Here is a 16,076-nt window from a genome sequence, read left to right as displayed (position 1 = left end):
GATGCCCCATGAGATATTGGTTAATCAAGCAGAAGGAAGGCCTCCTCTACTCCTCAGACTGTCCCAATCTTTTCGATGCCAAAGAAAAGGCTTTGATTGCCCCAGATGTTGCTCACAAAGTCTAGAAGCTGCACTACACCGGGCTTCCCTCAGAAGTCACTTCCCAGGGCTTATGGTTTTATTTCAAGATCCCCCAAGTCCAGTCAACTTCCCTTCCCATACATGCTATTGTCCCTTCACAGATGATGATCTAACTCTCCGGGGTAGGGATCACACCAGGGTATTCAGCCTTAGCTTGGGGGTTAGTGATTCCTAATTTCCACAGCTACAAAGTTGACAAGAGCCATGACACCTGCATGGCAATGCTTCAGAACAGATGAGAGGAAGAATGTAGAGGAACCAGAGACGTTGAGAAGGGATGAAGGAGAGGGGTCTTTCCTCCACCTATAGGTGCAGATGGGACCAAGCTGAGTAAGACCAAGCAGGGAGGTAATTTTCAGAAGGCAGTCGGTCATTCCACTCTCCTTTCCAAAGGAGCAGGCTGGGAGCAGGGAGAGAAGGGAGGGGCAGCAAGCAGGCCATTTGCTATTGGAACTACCAGCCTATCTGGGAAGGTGGCCCCTCTCTGGAGGAGGAATAGTCTGTTAGGGTCTCCACAGGGTCTGTGGTGGGGACCAGAACATTGAGGCCACCGGATCCATCAGAGGATAGCAACATTCTAAGTCTGACTTTTTTTTCCCCACTTCCTGAAAAGGAGTAAAGTGAGGGGGTGGCTTTAGTCCTTAACCCAGAAGGAAAGCAGCTGGAGCAGACCTACCCACTTCTAATCTGTGACTTAGAAAGAGCAGGCTTTTGTGCCAAGCACTAAAGCATCCCCCCTGCCCCTCCCACGCCCCCACTCCCCCTACACTTGCTTCTCTTAAAAGAGCTCTGTACCTCTCCTGGGGCTGTGATCATTAACTGAACAGCACTTTGCTTCTTGGTGCTTTTGACAGTTTGGCAGTGATCTGGAGAGTACCAGAGAAGCTGCAAAGAAGCATGGGAGGGAGGCAGACGTGTGCTCAATGGATCAGCCTGTGTGTGCTAACTCCTGGCTCTGCTATACCTGGCTACTCTGATTCAGGGCATGTTAGGTTAGAAAAGTGGGGGCCACACGGATTTTCATCTCAGCCCCTTTGGCTATCACTTGGAAGCTTTAGGGCATTGAACTATGACCACTGCAGACAGAGATTCCTCCAGGAGAGGTAGGAATGAGCATTGCTTATTTTGTCTGATCCCAGCATCTCCCTAGGGGCAAGTAGGGAAAGGGCTGAAGGCTGAGGGCTGGGAAGCCTCTGAAGTTGTCCAGCAGGAGAGACACAAACAGTGATTGTTCAGCACCACCTAGGGCCTGGGCCTTTTCTAAGAGAAAGGAAAAGAGATGGAATAAAAGGAAGTCACACATACCTATCGAGTTGTATTATAAACCTGATTCAAGGTCAGGGAAGAGGTGAATTTTGGCTTCTGAAAAACCATCTCTGATAAAGCACCTCCAGAAAATAGAAGTTTTAGCCATGAGGAAGGAGATGGCTCAGAAAAGGCGGTGAGCGCGCAGTTTCCCAGAGAGCTCTGTTCCTCCCTGGTTTTCTTATGGCTTCTCTGTTAATGCTAAAGCTGCTATGGGCAACAGCCACCTTATACTAACCTCACTTTACCATCAAACCCATGTCACATTAAAACCCGGGACGCAGACTTGTGAGGCAAATAGCCACAAGTCAGACAAGCAGCCAGTCTAAGCAAGAACCTGAACTTGGAGCAGTTTATTAGTCTCTAAAAGAAAAAAAAAAAGCCCAACTTTGCCTTTTGTGTGATATTAACATTTCATTGTCCTTTATTTTAACACTCATCTGTTGCCATCTGAGTCTTGATCTAAGTGCCAACATAAATTATAAATTCCCAGAAGTAGAAGCTGGATCTAAAGTGTTCATTTTATTCAACTTTTAGCAGCACACATGCTTAACAGGGTACTTTAACAATTTCATTCCATCCTCGATCAACTTAGAACTCTGGAAAGACCACAAACTTGGTCTACAAGATCTTAGCCAGAAAGCTCCCTTTCCTTTATGGTCTCATATGCTTCTATTGTTTGTTACTCCGTGAGAGTGCCTCCCTGAGTATTGGTTATTGCATTGACTTCATATCTTTGGCACTTGATGAGGGGTTACTATTAGCATTGACATTTAAAAGAAGTTTCTGATTTTGATGTTAAACTCTTGTCCTAGAATCTGTACAAGACCCCCCATGATCATAAATTATTCATAGAATGTAAAGTCTTTCCTTAAAAAATGTGAGTGAGTCCTACCAGAAGGAAGAGTTTTGGGATGCTTGGGAACCTCAGATCAAATCTAATCTTTTCTTGAGCCTCCATTAAGTTTAATAGTTTATTTCCTCCATACCTTTGTGGAGGAAGGGGCATGGATGCTCTAGTTCTAAGTTAGTTACTGTTACGTTGCCCCGTCTTTTTTTATAAATCACCTGAATTTCTTTGAGAAAAGTGAGGTTAAATATATGCAAGGAGTAATGCTCACACCTTCCCTTTGTGCCTACAGCATTGCTTTGGCCCAGACATGGCCTTTGCATTGGGCTTGTGTGCATGTGCACTTTGGAGGCAACATTCACTAGTAGGTGTTCTGAATGGGGGCCTGGAATGGTTTAAGTATCAGCAGGTGGTTGCAAGAGACAGGAGACAATTCTCAAAAAATGGAGCCAATTGGCCCAGATGCCACACATTGACAAAAGCCTCAAGGCTGACCATGGCTCAGCCTGTATTGAGTAATAAAGTTTTTAGTAGTAATAAAGTTCTGGATGCACATGTAAAGGAAAAGAATGAATGAATTACTGAATGAATGAATTTATGAGCCAAGAGAGTCATCCTATAGAGAGATCATCGGGGCTGCAGGGCAGAAAAATCCCTTCTTTGGGTCACAGAAGACACTCAACCTAGATCATTGAGGGCTGGGCTATCACCCTGTTTTCGCCACAGCCAGGTCTCAAGCATTCAGTGCCTGCACCTTGTGTTGCAAAACTAGGTCAGTGGGCTAGGCAGCAGAGGAAAGCATGTAGGGAGAGATAGAAGAAGGCAAAAATGGAGGGAAGATGCAAGCAGTGTACAGCTTCTGCTGCCCTTGTTGACTTCCCTCCAGAAAGGAAAGTAACAGCAATGTTAGCCTGCAACATATGGGTGTGATAGTGTCTACAAACCAGTCTCTAGTTTTACTGGCCACCTTCTTTATTTCCTATTTACTTTTTCTCCTCTTCTGTTTCTGATCTTTCCATTCTCAGTTCTGCACCTTCTGCTTCCCCTCCCCCACCTGTTTTTGCTTTTCTTTCTGTGTACTCTGTCTGTCTATCTCTTTGCCTATTCTGCCCCCCACCCAACCCTAGACACACATTCTTCCAGATAACTTAGAAAGATGCTCTTTAGAGAACCCTACCCACATTTGCCTAGAATCCCAGCATCAGCCACGGCCAGGAGAAACCAGCCTCAGAGCTCAGGACATTCCCACCACCCATACTGACCTCTGTCCAACCTAAACTTTACTTCTAATCCCATTGGCTTTGCTGACATCAGGTGGGCTAATTATTCCCTGTAATTAAATGGGATAACCCCCCATTCCTAATCTCAGATAATTAGCTTTCTGATTGCCTGTGCTGGGCAGGAAATTTAGTGTTTGGAGAGGGATTTTGGGCAGACAGATTAGACAAACACTATTCAGGAAGCTGTACTGTGAAAACATACTGTTCCCAGAAAGTTTGTTGTTGAAGATATTTAGGATGGTCAAAAGGGCCTGGCTCCCTCTAGGTGGTCTGAAGTGCCTTTCAATTCATGGGGCTTCCCAAAAAGAGAGTACCTTGGCTTGGCTTTTAGAATTCTTCCCAAATGATAGAGCGAGAGCTGAGTTTCCAGTAGTGTAAGCCAGCCTATAGATTCCCTAGCAGCGACTCTTTCCTGTTCCTTGCTGGAAGAGGAACCAGTAGCCCCCAAAAACATGCCCACACGCTAGATGTGTGTTCAAAAGTTAGCAAAATATGACAATTGACAACAAGTGGCCATAATTCCTTACATCCTAACACATGGGGAAAGAAGCTGGGGAAATCCATGTCTTAGATGCTCTAGGGACAACATCCTGGAGCTAGCATGATTCTTGTGCTCTGGACCCCTCTAACAGGCTTTGCATTCTATCTGCCCTTGCTGAGGTGTGTTTTGATCATGCATGGTTCTCTGTCAACTAATTCTTCTTTCCATTATCATCATAGCTATGATCCTCATGTTCATCCTGAAAGGAAGGTCTCACACAAAGGAAAATAGTCCTGGAAGGTCAGAAAACAAGCCATAGTAAAGACAGTGCCAGGCTGGATCCCTCTTGATCTTTGTGCAATATCACATCATTCAGTTCTTAGCTTCCTCTGTCTCAAGAATTTGGGCTTTTAGGTGTTAGAGTGATAGGCAATGGAGGACATTAAGAATGCTAACAGCTAAGGGTTAGTGGACTCCTGTGGGCTTTGAAAGCTCACCACTAAGATACTGGCTGGCTATCCAGACTTCTTGCTGCCAAGGAGCTGGCTTTCAAGAGCCCTAAATAGCTGGAACCCTGTTGTCATTCCTTTTCCTTATGTCCTGTTCAAAGCCTTCAGATCATGTCACAAATGGGCAGAAACTGAAGCAGAGGCAGTAAATACATGGGGCCTGTGCTCCCAGATCAAGGAGTGGGAGCAGGGGCTGGGAGCTGGCACCGGGAGGATTTATTCAGCCTGATGGCCAAGGTTACTGGCCCTGCTCCTCCACTGCAATTCCACCAATGAGATCAGGGTATGGGGAAGGGAACATGGTCATGGATGGATTCCAGATGGGCTATCAAGTTTGCCCACAGTCGACTCTAAGACTCCTCTGGTCTCTGCATCTTTCTTACCTCTGATTCAGCTGCCCAGCAAAGGCCTCCAGTGGAATTCCAGTGAAACCCAATCCACCACTTTTTAGTCTCTTACTTCCACCCTTCTGCTACCGGGACAGTGCATGCATTTCTGTCCCTTCTTCAGCATCACAAACCTCCCAGAAGTAGAAAGGGCTGGGATTAAGTATTTGGCTAACAGCTGGGCCTCTTGCTCTAGAGCTCTGACATGTCTCTCTGGGAGATATAGCAGTATAAGGTTGTGGGTTCAAGTTCTGGACATGAGGATAAGGTGCCTGCCTGGAAAATCTGGGGGTAGAGGCAGAAACTCACATTCCTCTGATTGTCTGATTCATCTAGGTGGTAGTAAGCCAAGCATGGGACATGGGACAGAAAAACACATAAAATGGTAGGAAAAGGGACAGGTGCCTGCTAGCACTCAACAACTCAAGTGTCCCATGATGCCCTTTTCATTTACTGTGTGGACAGCTATACTAAGGTTTGCGATATTTAAAGCAGACTTGGGATTAGTCTGTTGTACTTTGCTACAGACACAGTGAAGACACAGCCTGTATGCTGGGGAAACTATGCTCTGGGGGGATACAAGCAAAGAAAACATGGATCATGCTATATCAGATGGTTCCGTGGGCCTGTTCACATTGATGACTCTTAATGAAGGCCCAGTAGGCTTGAGATGTGATAGGTTTTGACATATTCTTCTCCACTCACCACTATTTAAATAAGATCATGTTTATTTTTGCCTTGTAGAGAAATGGATTAAATATTCCAACTTACATAAGGGGGGTCACTACAAATTTTCATGGTAGGTATTAAGATTCCTCAGTCTCCCCTATGTTGTCAAAGTCCTGCTCTACAGTTGTTTGAATTTGGGACTGCTAGATCCTTCCATCCCAATTTCCTTTACCTAGAACTAATGTTCCCAGGCCCTAGGGTGTGCCCTGGCAGCTTGAGGTGCCCTGCCAGGGTTGATTAGGTGGGTTCAAATTTGCATTTTACTTCAGAACTTCAGTTTGGGATCTGTGGTAAAGATAAGCAGGACTCCTGCTTCAGTGCCAAAAACCCCCGAGGCCAGTCATTTGAACTAACCAGAGAGGCCTCTCTCCCTTCTCCCCCACTTTTTCACTTCTCTCACCAGCAGGCTGGCTGGCTGCAGCAAAGGGCTCTCTGAACACTCTTGTAGAAGAAAGACTTTTTTTTTCTTTCTCTCTCTTTTTCTTCTCCTTCTTCAAAGAAGATGCAAAGCTCCCTCCAGCCTCTCTGGAGAATCAGGGAGGGAACAGACTGTCTCAAAATGCCATTAAAACATCTCTCAAATTAAAAACAGTCCTGGAATGTACAGCTTCATGAGAGAGCATCTCAATGATATATGAAAGTGCTCTCTGACTACCTATGGGTGTGCAGGGTGTAGGCAAGCATCAAACACTCTCCCAGGGCTGGGTCCTCAGCTCTGTCCAGTGATGCATGGTAGGATATGCATTTATTTAGTCTTTCTGGGCCTCAGTTTCACCCCATAAATTTTAAAAAGGGCAAAGATTATTTTTCTCTCCTACCATAATTTTGGTATGCTTCAGCAAGAATTGGGTCCAATATTCCCAGAGACACTGGTCTTGCCATCTTCTGACTTACCTCCCTTGCCCTTCCTCTTCCTACACTCATGGTGCTATTTTAAGTTGCGGCTTCCAGCCAAAATCTGTACTTTATTAATTACATGTCAACTACTCGGTGCAATGTTTAATACGCTTTCCAGATTGCATCAAGTCTGCAGTGAAGACAGGCGCCTGACTGCAGCCTGGGTGCCTGGCAGGCTGGGTGGTGGGCCCACTGGAGTATACCAGGGCCTGCTTTTTCCCCTTTGTGCTCTGAACTCTGTGTTCAGACCAAGCCCAGGTCCTGCCTGTAGTCCATTTAAAGTTTACAGCACCTCACGATAAGCACAGCACTCTTGATGAACAGGTAGGAACACCAGACTCCTTAGAAAATGCCAAAGGGCAAGGCAGCAGGTACAAGGTGGGGTTGATTGGAAAATGACCCAGAAACACACTAAGGAAAGTTTGACACTGATCATCTGCTCTGCAAAGCCTCTGTGGAGAGCAGGAATGGTGGTATATATTCCTGATGCCTTGTTTTCTACCTTTGTGAGTTGGGCACATTGCTTAGCTTCTTCTTGGCTTCAGGGTTATCATCTATTAAAATAAGCACTGACTCTTCATGAGGTCTTAGAAATAGCCTTATCTTCTTTCTGGAAGGATATCCTGGGGGATACAAAGATGTATTCCTCTGGCTTCCTGGTCTGAAGGAAACTATGACCTAGCAGGGAAGTAACAAGGAACAATAAGTGTCAAGTACACACTATCCCACAGTCTTGACATGAACACATTAAAGCCCCTAGCCTCCCTCTGAGGTAGGTTGCTATCACTGTTGTGATATATAGGGGAAAGTAAATCATAGAGAAGTTTAATTTAGTTGTCCAAAGTCATACTCCAAGTAACTGGACCGAGAAAATTTAGTAGAACCTCTGAGGCTCCTCTGAGGTGAGGTTTTAAGCCATGCATATTGGAGTCACAGAGAACTGTACCAGCATGCACAACCTAGCTGAGCTGTCACATCCCCAGGAATCCTTCTTATATAGCATTGGCACCTTAGTTTCAGCTCTCAGTCTGTTAGAGGGACTTTGTTCATCTTTCCAATGCTTGCCTCCATTGCAACAGCAGCCTTCTCCCCTCCCCCCATCCTATGAGGCTATTCACCCCAGTGTCACACAAAGTGTCTAGCACATCTATGTGTAATAAATGTTACACTCAGCCTCTGCTGTGTCCTTCTCTCACCCTTGACTGTTGGTGTTCTGACTCCTTGTACCACCTCCCAAAGGGCTTGCACCTCCCCACAGAATACAGGAAGGCGAATGCATTCATGTGTTCACCTGTCCATTCTTCCCAAGCTTATGGGTTCTGACACTTTCTGTATATTGCTGCTGGGTAGCAATAATGAGCAATTTAGAATGGAAATTGGCCTTATAAGGAGGAGACTGGTTATGTGTGTATTAGAGTACTGGGGATTGGGACAGTCTGCCCTGAAGGCTGAAGGGGAAGAGAGCTCTCTGACTTCCCTTCCCAGCAAATCTACCACATTTCTTCCCTGTTCCCCATTCTCTTCTCTGTTCATTACTAACAGCATCCAGCTTCAAAGACCAAGAGGAAGAACAGAGTCTTGCCCTTGCCCCAGACTTCTCCCAGAATTGGAGGTGCTCCGTCTCCCTATTCCTATCCAAGAGAGAAGAGAGACAGCTGTGTTTTCTCCTCTAATGGGGAATTCACCGCCAGTGGCCTCCTGGGGTATCCTTTTTTGACAGCCAGTTCCTGACATCATGTACAGAATATTCTTCCAAAATCTTAGGGGATTATGTGGGACAAGAAAAGATGGGAATATCTGATACTCTAAAAAAAAAATGGGGACAATTTGGTTCTTTAAAACACAAGGGCAAGCATTGTATTTTTTTAGCCACAAGAGGGAACATAAAAGGCCTTCCAGAGTGAAGTGGACAGATTGCACATATCCAGGCAGCCTACCTGCCTGGCCCTTGATCTCTGAGTGTTACATGCAGTGAACTCCAGGAGGAGGGAGCTTCTAAGGACGCACTTAGCAGTCACCACCTAACTCTAGCGGCACTAATGGGTTCTGCTATCTCATTGGGACCCTTGTCTGCAGATCAGCAAAATGGAAGGAGGTGACAGGTTAAAAATACTCTGTTAGCAAAGAGGCTTAGGTAGGGGCTATGTCAAGGGGATGTCAGAGAGAGAGAGAGAGAGAGAGAGAGAGAGAGAGAGAGAGAGAGAGAGAGAGAGAGACCAACTGATCCCTCTGGAGCAGGAACCGAGCCACTGGACCCTCACCTTCTCTTTCACCTACAATTTGAGTTTACCCAGTGTCTGGCAAAGGACTGTGGGCAAGAGATTAATTCTGACTAGACAGTCATAAATTGGGTCATGCGACTCCCCCTCCACAGCTTGCTGTTTGGTCATTAGTGTGGTAGTATGCCACAGGCATCTATGGGAAGGGAGATGATACCAAGGCTGATTTATTTTCTATCTCATACCTCTTACTCAGGAAAGGCACTGGGGCTCTAATGGGAAGAGACATTCATATACTCCCTTCAGACAATATTTGCATTGAAGTGTGTGTGATGTGGGTCCTCCTCATATGGGCTTATTGCAGCCTTGCAGCATGACCAGGTAGTGGAAATTACTACTCAAGTCTGCACTTAGGAAAATGAGGCTTTGAGCATGTGTGACTGCCCACAGAAGAGGCAGTGGACACCTCTAAGGTCCTGCAGCTTTCTGTTATGGTTCATACCGTCTCTCTCAACCTTGTTCTCTTAACTGTTACATCAAGGAGAGCCCATAGGGCTCTCCCTTCTAACCCAGGGTAAGGTCTCTTCATTTGTCTTCATATTCCACAAAGGACCAGCTGCCAGCCTTTTGTCTAGGGATGACCAGCACTAAGCTGGCTATAGCATCATTTGTCTCTATTCCCAGGAGACAAGGACCAGAGAGATAAGGGGAAGTTCATAACTTTCATATCCTCGTCTTTGGTCAGATTCAGTACTGAGGCCAAAGGAACCTGAAACTTTGAGATGAGACTTACATTCTTACATGTGGGCCAGGTCACCTGGGTGTCATCTGTCAAATAGAGATTTCGAATGCTCTTCAAGTCCCAACGACAAGCTCACTAGAACCAACTATTGCTGAAAAGGGTGTCCTCAGACTGATTTCTTGTCACAGCTGGGGGTTATGAGCTGAGGGTTGCTTTCTTGAGATAATCAGCCTCTCCTACAGTGGTCCAAGAAATGGAACCTTCCTCCTCACTCCATTCATACCCAGATGAAACACAAGGTGAAAGAGGTAAGGGAGCTCCCTGCTGCCAAATCCTGTGGGAGAGAGCACTGAACACCCAGAAGTACAGACAACCCTGAGACTGCAGGACAGACTGCCACTTCTGCCTACCTTTGCCTACATCCCTGGCCCAAGAGGAAGTTGCATAGTGCCTCTGGACACAGGAATATAGGAGCAGTCAGCTGCCGGTACCTCTGGTTCTGGTCTGCACCCAGAACTGAACTGAACAGAAAGACTTGTTGTGTTTTTGATGTTGTGTTTTAATAGGGCATAGAAAGGAAACACCAAGAAATAGTCAGATTTTGAAAAATAAAACCAACCCAGAGTAGAAGGCCAGCAATTACACTCTGGAGTTTCATTCCCATTCATTTCTCCATGGGCTTATGATTCAGGTGGCTGTGTGGAGAAGGAGAATTGACTGGGGGATTCATTGACACAAGCAAGCCCCCGAAGATGGAAAGGCATGGACTTGCTGGGACTCCAGGGGGTCTAGAAAGGCCAAGTGCCCAAATACCTCCTGTACACAGCGTGGGGAGGCAGAGAGTTGACTAGGATGCCACAGCACCTTCTATCGAGAAGGTGTGACACAGATGCCCATGAAGCTCAGTTACAAAGGCACACAAAAACCTTCTGGAAAACTTTTGACTGCCTCTGTGCAGTCAAAAAATGAAAGACAAATTACATGAGTCTGGGGTTAAGGAAAGGAAAACCGACCAGTCGCACAAGGAGCTTTGCACAGAACAAGATGAGGGCTTATGCAGAGAATTAAGAAGTAACTAAAGGTATAGGATTATGGAGTGGGAGGAAAGTAAAGGATGCAGTTGGCAAGGATTTAGGAGAGGATCTTTTCCCCTTCTAACTCTGTGGATGGTGACCTCTGGTTTCAGTTCCTCCCATTACATAGTCTACACCCCCCACCCCCATTCTGCTCCCTACAATCCCTAGTCCTTAGTGGAATAGGATTCTCTATTGTGCTTCTTCAACTCTGCATAGCACCAGAGTCTGCACCTGGGGCTACGGAGTGAGAGAAAGTTCCCAAAATAGAGAGGGAGCTTGGGGCTATGGTGGAATGTGTGTGCTGACTCCATGTGTTTCTAGGTCACCGGGGAGCATCAGTTAGACAAAGGAAATCCACATATAACTTCTAAGCTTCACATCTCCTGATGCTGATTTTAACCTCTTTCTCTCACTACATCTTGTCCCGGAATTACTAATGCAGACTCTCCCAACTGTTGAGAGTTGTTATAGTTTCTGAATGAAAAGAGCTCAGAGGAAGAGGAGAGCAAGCAGGGAGAGGAGAGTGGGGGAACTGTGACCTTCCTCCACACCCACTTCTAGCAAAGCACTGATACATTAATTACCTAAGTCATTTTGAATGGACTCTATTACACCTCATTGTCAGTAACTGCCATTCCTCAGAGGAGCTGCAATATAGATAGACTCAGTGCACACTATGTAATTAAATAGCAACACATGTGTCCCCTGCTCAGTACAGGGAGGCTTGTTTACTTGTGATACTGGGAACTGGCATGACCTTGCTGATAGGAGGGCTATGAAGGCAGGAGGGGACAATCCAGGAATCTCCTAAAGGGGAGAGGCCCATACCCCAGCACTCCCTTTCCTCGTGGTACCACACTCTCTTCCCCACTTGCTGCTCCCAGAAGAGCATCTCTTTTTAAAACCCCAAGCAGGAGGCAGAGAGCACATATTGAAAATGATGCAAGTTTTCAAGACCCCAGAGCCTTCTTCAAGTAACACACCTCCTTCAACAAGGGCACCCCACTCCTAATCATTCCCAAGCAGTTCTATCAACTGGGGACTAAGTATTCAAATATATATATATATATCCCTTTACTATAACATCTAAGAAAAGTAGAAGCAACAATACCTAGGAGATGGACAGAGTACATTAACTATGGAGAATTAGTATTTGTGAGTGTTTATATGTCACATGTTCTCAGGCCAGGTGAGAGGAACCAATTCCTCGATTGAAATTTCTTCTTCTCTGCTGATCCTAGTTTGTATCAAACTGACAAAAACTAACCAGTACATCAGGGAACATGACTGTCCTGTGATTAAAACTTCAACATCTGAATCAAATGTGGGGTTTGTGTGTGTGTGTGTGTGTGTGTGTGTGTGTGTGTGTGTTGCTTTTAGCAGTTCAAGAGTTGGCAGAGTCCTGATTTATGAAAAAATAAAGGAAAATAAAGATAGAAAGAAGATAAACAATGTGGTTTTAAAGAATGCCAGACTCTGTTATGAAGAGGTTAATGAGCTTTAAGAAACCTTAACTGGCCCTGTGTGGAAAGATCAGGAAACCCCAGTAAATCTAGATTCATCATATGGCCATGAAAGCAGGACTTTGAATTCTCAGTAGACACAAGAGAGACCTCTGGGAGGTAGGCCAGGCTCCCCCAAGACTATGGACTTCAGACTTCACCTTATGGTCATCTAAACGTTATCTATCTCTCTATTGGTTTGCTAGGTGAGCTTGCTAGCTTGCACTTTGTAGAGTGAATTCCTTAGAGAGGGTCAGGGTTGTCCTCCCTCAGGCCTGTTATGTTCCTTGATGGAGTCATTGGTCTAAGAACAACTGGGTTGAGATATAAATGTCCCCTCTTTATGTGAACTCTCACTCTGACCTTATGGGTGGGGTGTGTGTCAGATTGGAATGATAAGCAGACCTAGATGCATGGCTCACACTCAAACACTGATAAACATGTAGATTAATGGTGTGACTACAAGACCTGGGAGAATTTAGACTCCAGATGGGTTTTATATGGTTAGGAGTCTGGACTATCCACTTTTCTGCTGGTAGAAAGTTAAACACTATGTTTCTTGGACCTTACAGTGGACTGGATATGACAAAGATATGTCTCAAACTAGATTGGTGTTGGCTGTAAAAGTATATTTTCGGTGCACCTGGCTGTACCTGGGAGTGGGCCAGGGTCACTGTCCTAGAATGTAAGCTGGGGCATGGAAGCCAAAGAAGATTGGGATTAATGTTCACAGCACTGAGAGATTGGGATGGGATTCAGGAGGGGGAGAAAGGAGACACAGAAGCTTGTGCAGCAGGAGGACAAAGGACTGAAATGAGCAGAAAAGAATGAACCTGGAGCCTACTTTAATGCTGCTCTGGTGCAAAGCAAGTCACGTTCCTTTTATGGCCTTGGGTGGGGAGATGGGAAGATGAGAGAAAGAGGGGGATGCAGCACTCAAGCAAGAGCACAAAGGGTTCAGAGGGAAAGAATTCAACAATCTTTATGACTCTTAGGGAAAATGCTGAATTCCAGGTTGATCACTTCCTCCCCAATACCTGAACTGTGCTAGCCACTAATCATAGAAATCAGAACCTGTGCAAACTTTTTCAGCTATGTGTGGGGCATGTGTGACTTCCCATCAGATATTCCCTGACTCCTTTCACTCACAGCCCTTCATTTCCTCAAATGCAGATGGCTTTGTTTTCCAAATTTGATAGATGCTGACAGGTATATTGTTCCTAGCATCTCCAGACTGCCAGAGGCTGCTTAAGTCAAATGGTTTTCATTCCCCTAATAACTTGGAGTTTTTTTTTTCCTCTTTAAAAAAAAAAGCCTTTAAAAATGCCTCATTTTTATCTTAAAGAGACAGCGTGTCATTTATCTTCTTCTTTGCTCAAAGTCAAATGAACATTAAACAAAGCCCAACCTGCCTTGAAGCAATCATTTGTGACTGGAGGCTGAGAAGTAGGGGTGAGATAGACCTTGGAGACTACATCCCGGGACTGCTGACTGACAGGCCTTGGGGAAGCAGGCATGTGTGGATATGCATGGCAGTCATGAGGAGAGGCCCAGTCACACAGAGAAAGAGAAAAGGGTCCCAGTGAGATTGGACAATAGCCAGGCATTGGTGATTGGAGTGCCCACTGGGTGAAGGGGCTGGTTTGAAGGGGCACAAGGAAAAGAAACAAATCTTGTGTTATAGCCAAAGCTCAATAGATCTCATGAGGTGGCTCTGACATCACAAATCACTTTCGTCTTAGGACTGCCTTTTATGCTGACAAAACCACCTTTTACTCTGTAATACACTATTTTTAACAAGCAACAATCCACTGATGGCTGATGCACCAACCTGAGGTTTCCTAAAGTCTTATTTGAATGATAAGTATCCTAGTGCAAAAATATAGTCCTTGCTCTCAAAGAGTTCCAAACAAGGCACAATGACAGTAAGCTGATGCCCGATGGAGATGTGAGTGTTAGGGGGTTTTTTCAGTCACCAGTGGCCTAGAGAAGCATGGCTCCTGTGTACTGTCATGGGTGACACCATATGAAGACAGGTTGCATCTGTTACCTTAAGATGGGCTGCAATATGGACCGTCTGCTCAGGATGAATTGTCATTGGGACTGCAGTCTGAAGATGGTAGTAAGATGGACCAAGGACACACGGACTCAATGAAAATAAGGAAGTTCATCTAGTACTTGGTCTATATCAGAGAACCATGATGCCGGTGACAAGCAGTTGTCATGCACCACCATATTACTGCCACTGCTGGAACTTCAGACCAGGGAGACCTAAGCATGCTTGGTAGGGCTCTTTCTATCAGTGATAAAGGTAGTACAGCAACTGTACTGAGACCTAGCTCTCACTGACTACAAATTCTAGAAAGCTATGACTCTGTGTGTTCTCTGCTTATCCCATCCTCATATTCCTAAAATAAATGTAGTCTTTAAGATGTGAGTTACCTTCTCATTTTAGAGCTGAGAAAATAGAGAAGCTGTGAGTGTTAGGAACTTGGCTAAGTTTCCTAAATTATTTTCTAGACTCTGTTCTCTAACTTTAAAATAATAGCTTTTAGAATCCTATAGATGGGGATTAAGTAAGCAAATGTGTGTGAAGTGGGCAGCACGTTGCCTAAAATATAGGTAGTGATTCATAAATCTTCGCCATTGGCATTGTGACCTGGGACTGAGGGAATGACTCACAGTACATGCACAGCCCTATGGCGAACAGAATTCTGGGTCTTTATTAACTCAGTTAATAAAAGGATTATTAATAATGAGGGATGAGCACTTAGAAAAGCATGTGGGAACCTATTTTGAATAACCAGGGATACCTGTGTTGGGTTTTGTGAAACTGTGTTCTGTTCCTTTCTCTATTTTTACCTCTCTGTTTTGACACTGCCTTCAAAGAAAGAACTCCAATGCCCTTCCAATCATTGCCGTTATTTCCTCTTCTCTTCCCCTGCACTGCTTACCAGACATGGCCCCAGCACCGCTCAGCTGTGACTGGCATCTAGGACTCACAAAGGCCTGAGCTCAGCACAAGGCAGCTGAGTTAAGCACATGTCCTGACACTTACCTCATCATGTGGAGTCTGGCTTCTGAGTTCACTGGTTGCTGACTGTTCCCAGTTTGCTATAACCTTCTCTAACAAATCCTAGACGTTCAGAGGAGCTGATTACAGCATACCTTTGGCCAATAGCAACTTTGCTGTTTATTCTCATTCACAGATGTGGGACTGTGACTTCTTTCCTCCAAAAAGGTCACACTTCCAATAATGCTACTTCCTATGAATCTATGGGGGCCATCTTTATTCAAACCACCACATCTGGTGAAGAGTATAACAATAGAGGACTTTGAGCCAGTCTTGCTTTCTCTGGGTATAGCTGTCTTACTGACTTGTGCAAGAAGCAGTGCTAGAAATAGCTAAGAGCAAAATTCAGAGCCAAGCTCTCCAAGATGGATTCAGGTTACTGGTGCTTGTGAGTCCAGTTACTCCATATAAAAACTTCTAAGGAGGTATATCTAAAGTAGTCAGAATATGAGCTGGTGCAGGAAGCATTAGATGTGTCCTCTAACATTGTGGTCATTTTTCCACGAAACCAGGGATATGTGATTGGTGAGGCTTCTGAAGGTCTCTTGAAAATCCCATGTTTCTAGTTTCCTACATCATGAGCTCTAGTTAGATTTTAGACTTATCTAGGATTTGCTGAATGCTTACCATGTGTGAATGTATTATCTTAATTGCCTTAATTATCTTGAAATAAGATCTGTGAGCCCCATGTTATATTCATCAAGAGCCAATACAAGGAAGTCTCAGAGAATCCCAGTGAAGTTCTCAATATCAAATAGCATATATGTGGCACAGTGGGAGCCTCCTGTGGTTCAGCCTAGTATCTCTCTGCAGTGGGACAAAGGAACAGACTGATCTTTGGTGCAGAGCAGTCTCATCTGCAGAAGATGTAAGGACAACTCAGTGC

At 45.0% G+C, this 16,076-nt stretch overlaps 2 protein-coding genes across 4 annotated transcripts in view; one reads left to right on the top strand and one right to left on the bottom strand.

Annotated features, from left to right (window-relative positions):
• The window catches only part of LOC134481549 (uncharacterized), an 87,527-nt gene extending 72,973 nt beyond the window's left edge, over window positions 1–14,554 (top strand). The window contains exons 5-6 of one of the 2 annotated variants that reach the window (XM_087581916.1): window positions 8,121–8,281; window positions 13,269–14,554. In XM_087581916.1, the coding sequence (XP_087438042.1) occupies window positions 8,121–8,281; window positions 13,269–13,369 (262 nt within the window). In that variant the 3' untranslated portion in view covers window positions 13,370–14,554. Of the gene's footprint in view, window positions 1–8,120; window positions 10,202–13,268 lie in introns of those variants that run through there. The other variant, XR_015635827.1, reaches the window with a different exon arrangement.
• Window positions 1–16,076, bottom strand: part of Plxna2 (plexin A2) — a 196,799-nt gene that overhangs the window by 115,913 nt on the left and 64,810 nt on the right. The gene's annotated exons all lie outside the window — the stretch shown is intronic.

This window comes from Rattus norvegicus, chromosome 13 (assembly GCF_021556685.1).
Source record: "Rattus norvegicus strain SHRSP/BbbUtx chromosome 13, alternate assembly SHRSP_T2T, whole genome shotgun sequence".
Lineage (NCBI taxonomy): Eukaryota > Metazoa > Chordata > Mammalia > Rodentia > Muridae > Rattus > Rattus norvegicus.
Note: the sequence above shows the minus strand (reverse complement) of the source record. Positions and strands in the feature narration are given on the sequence as shown.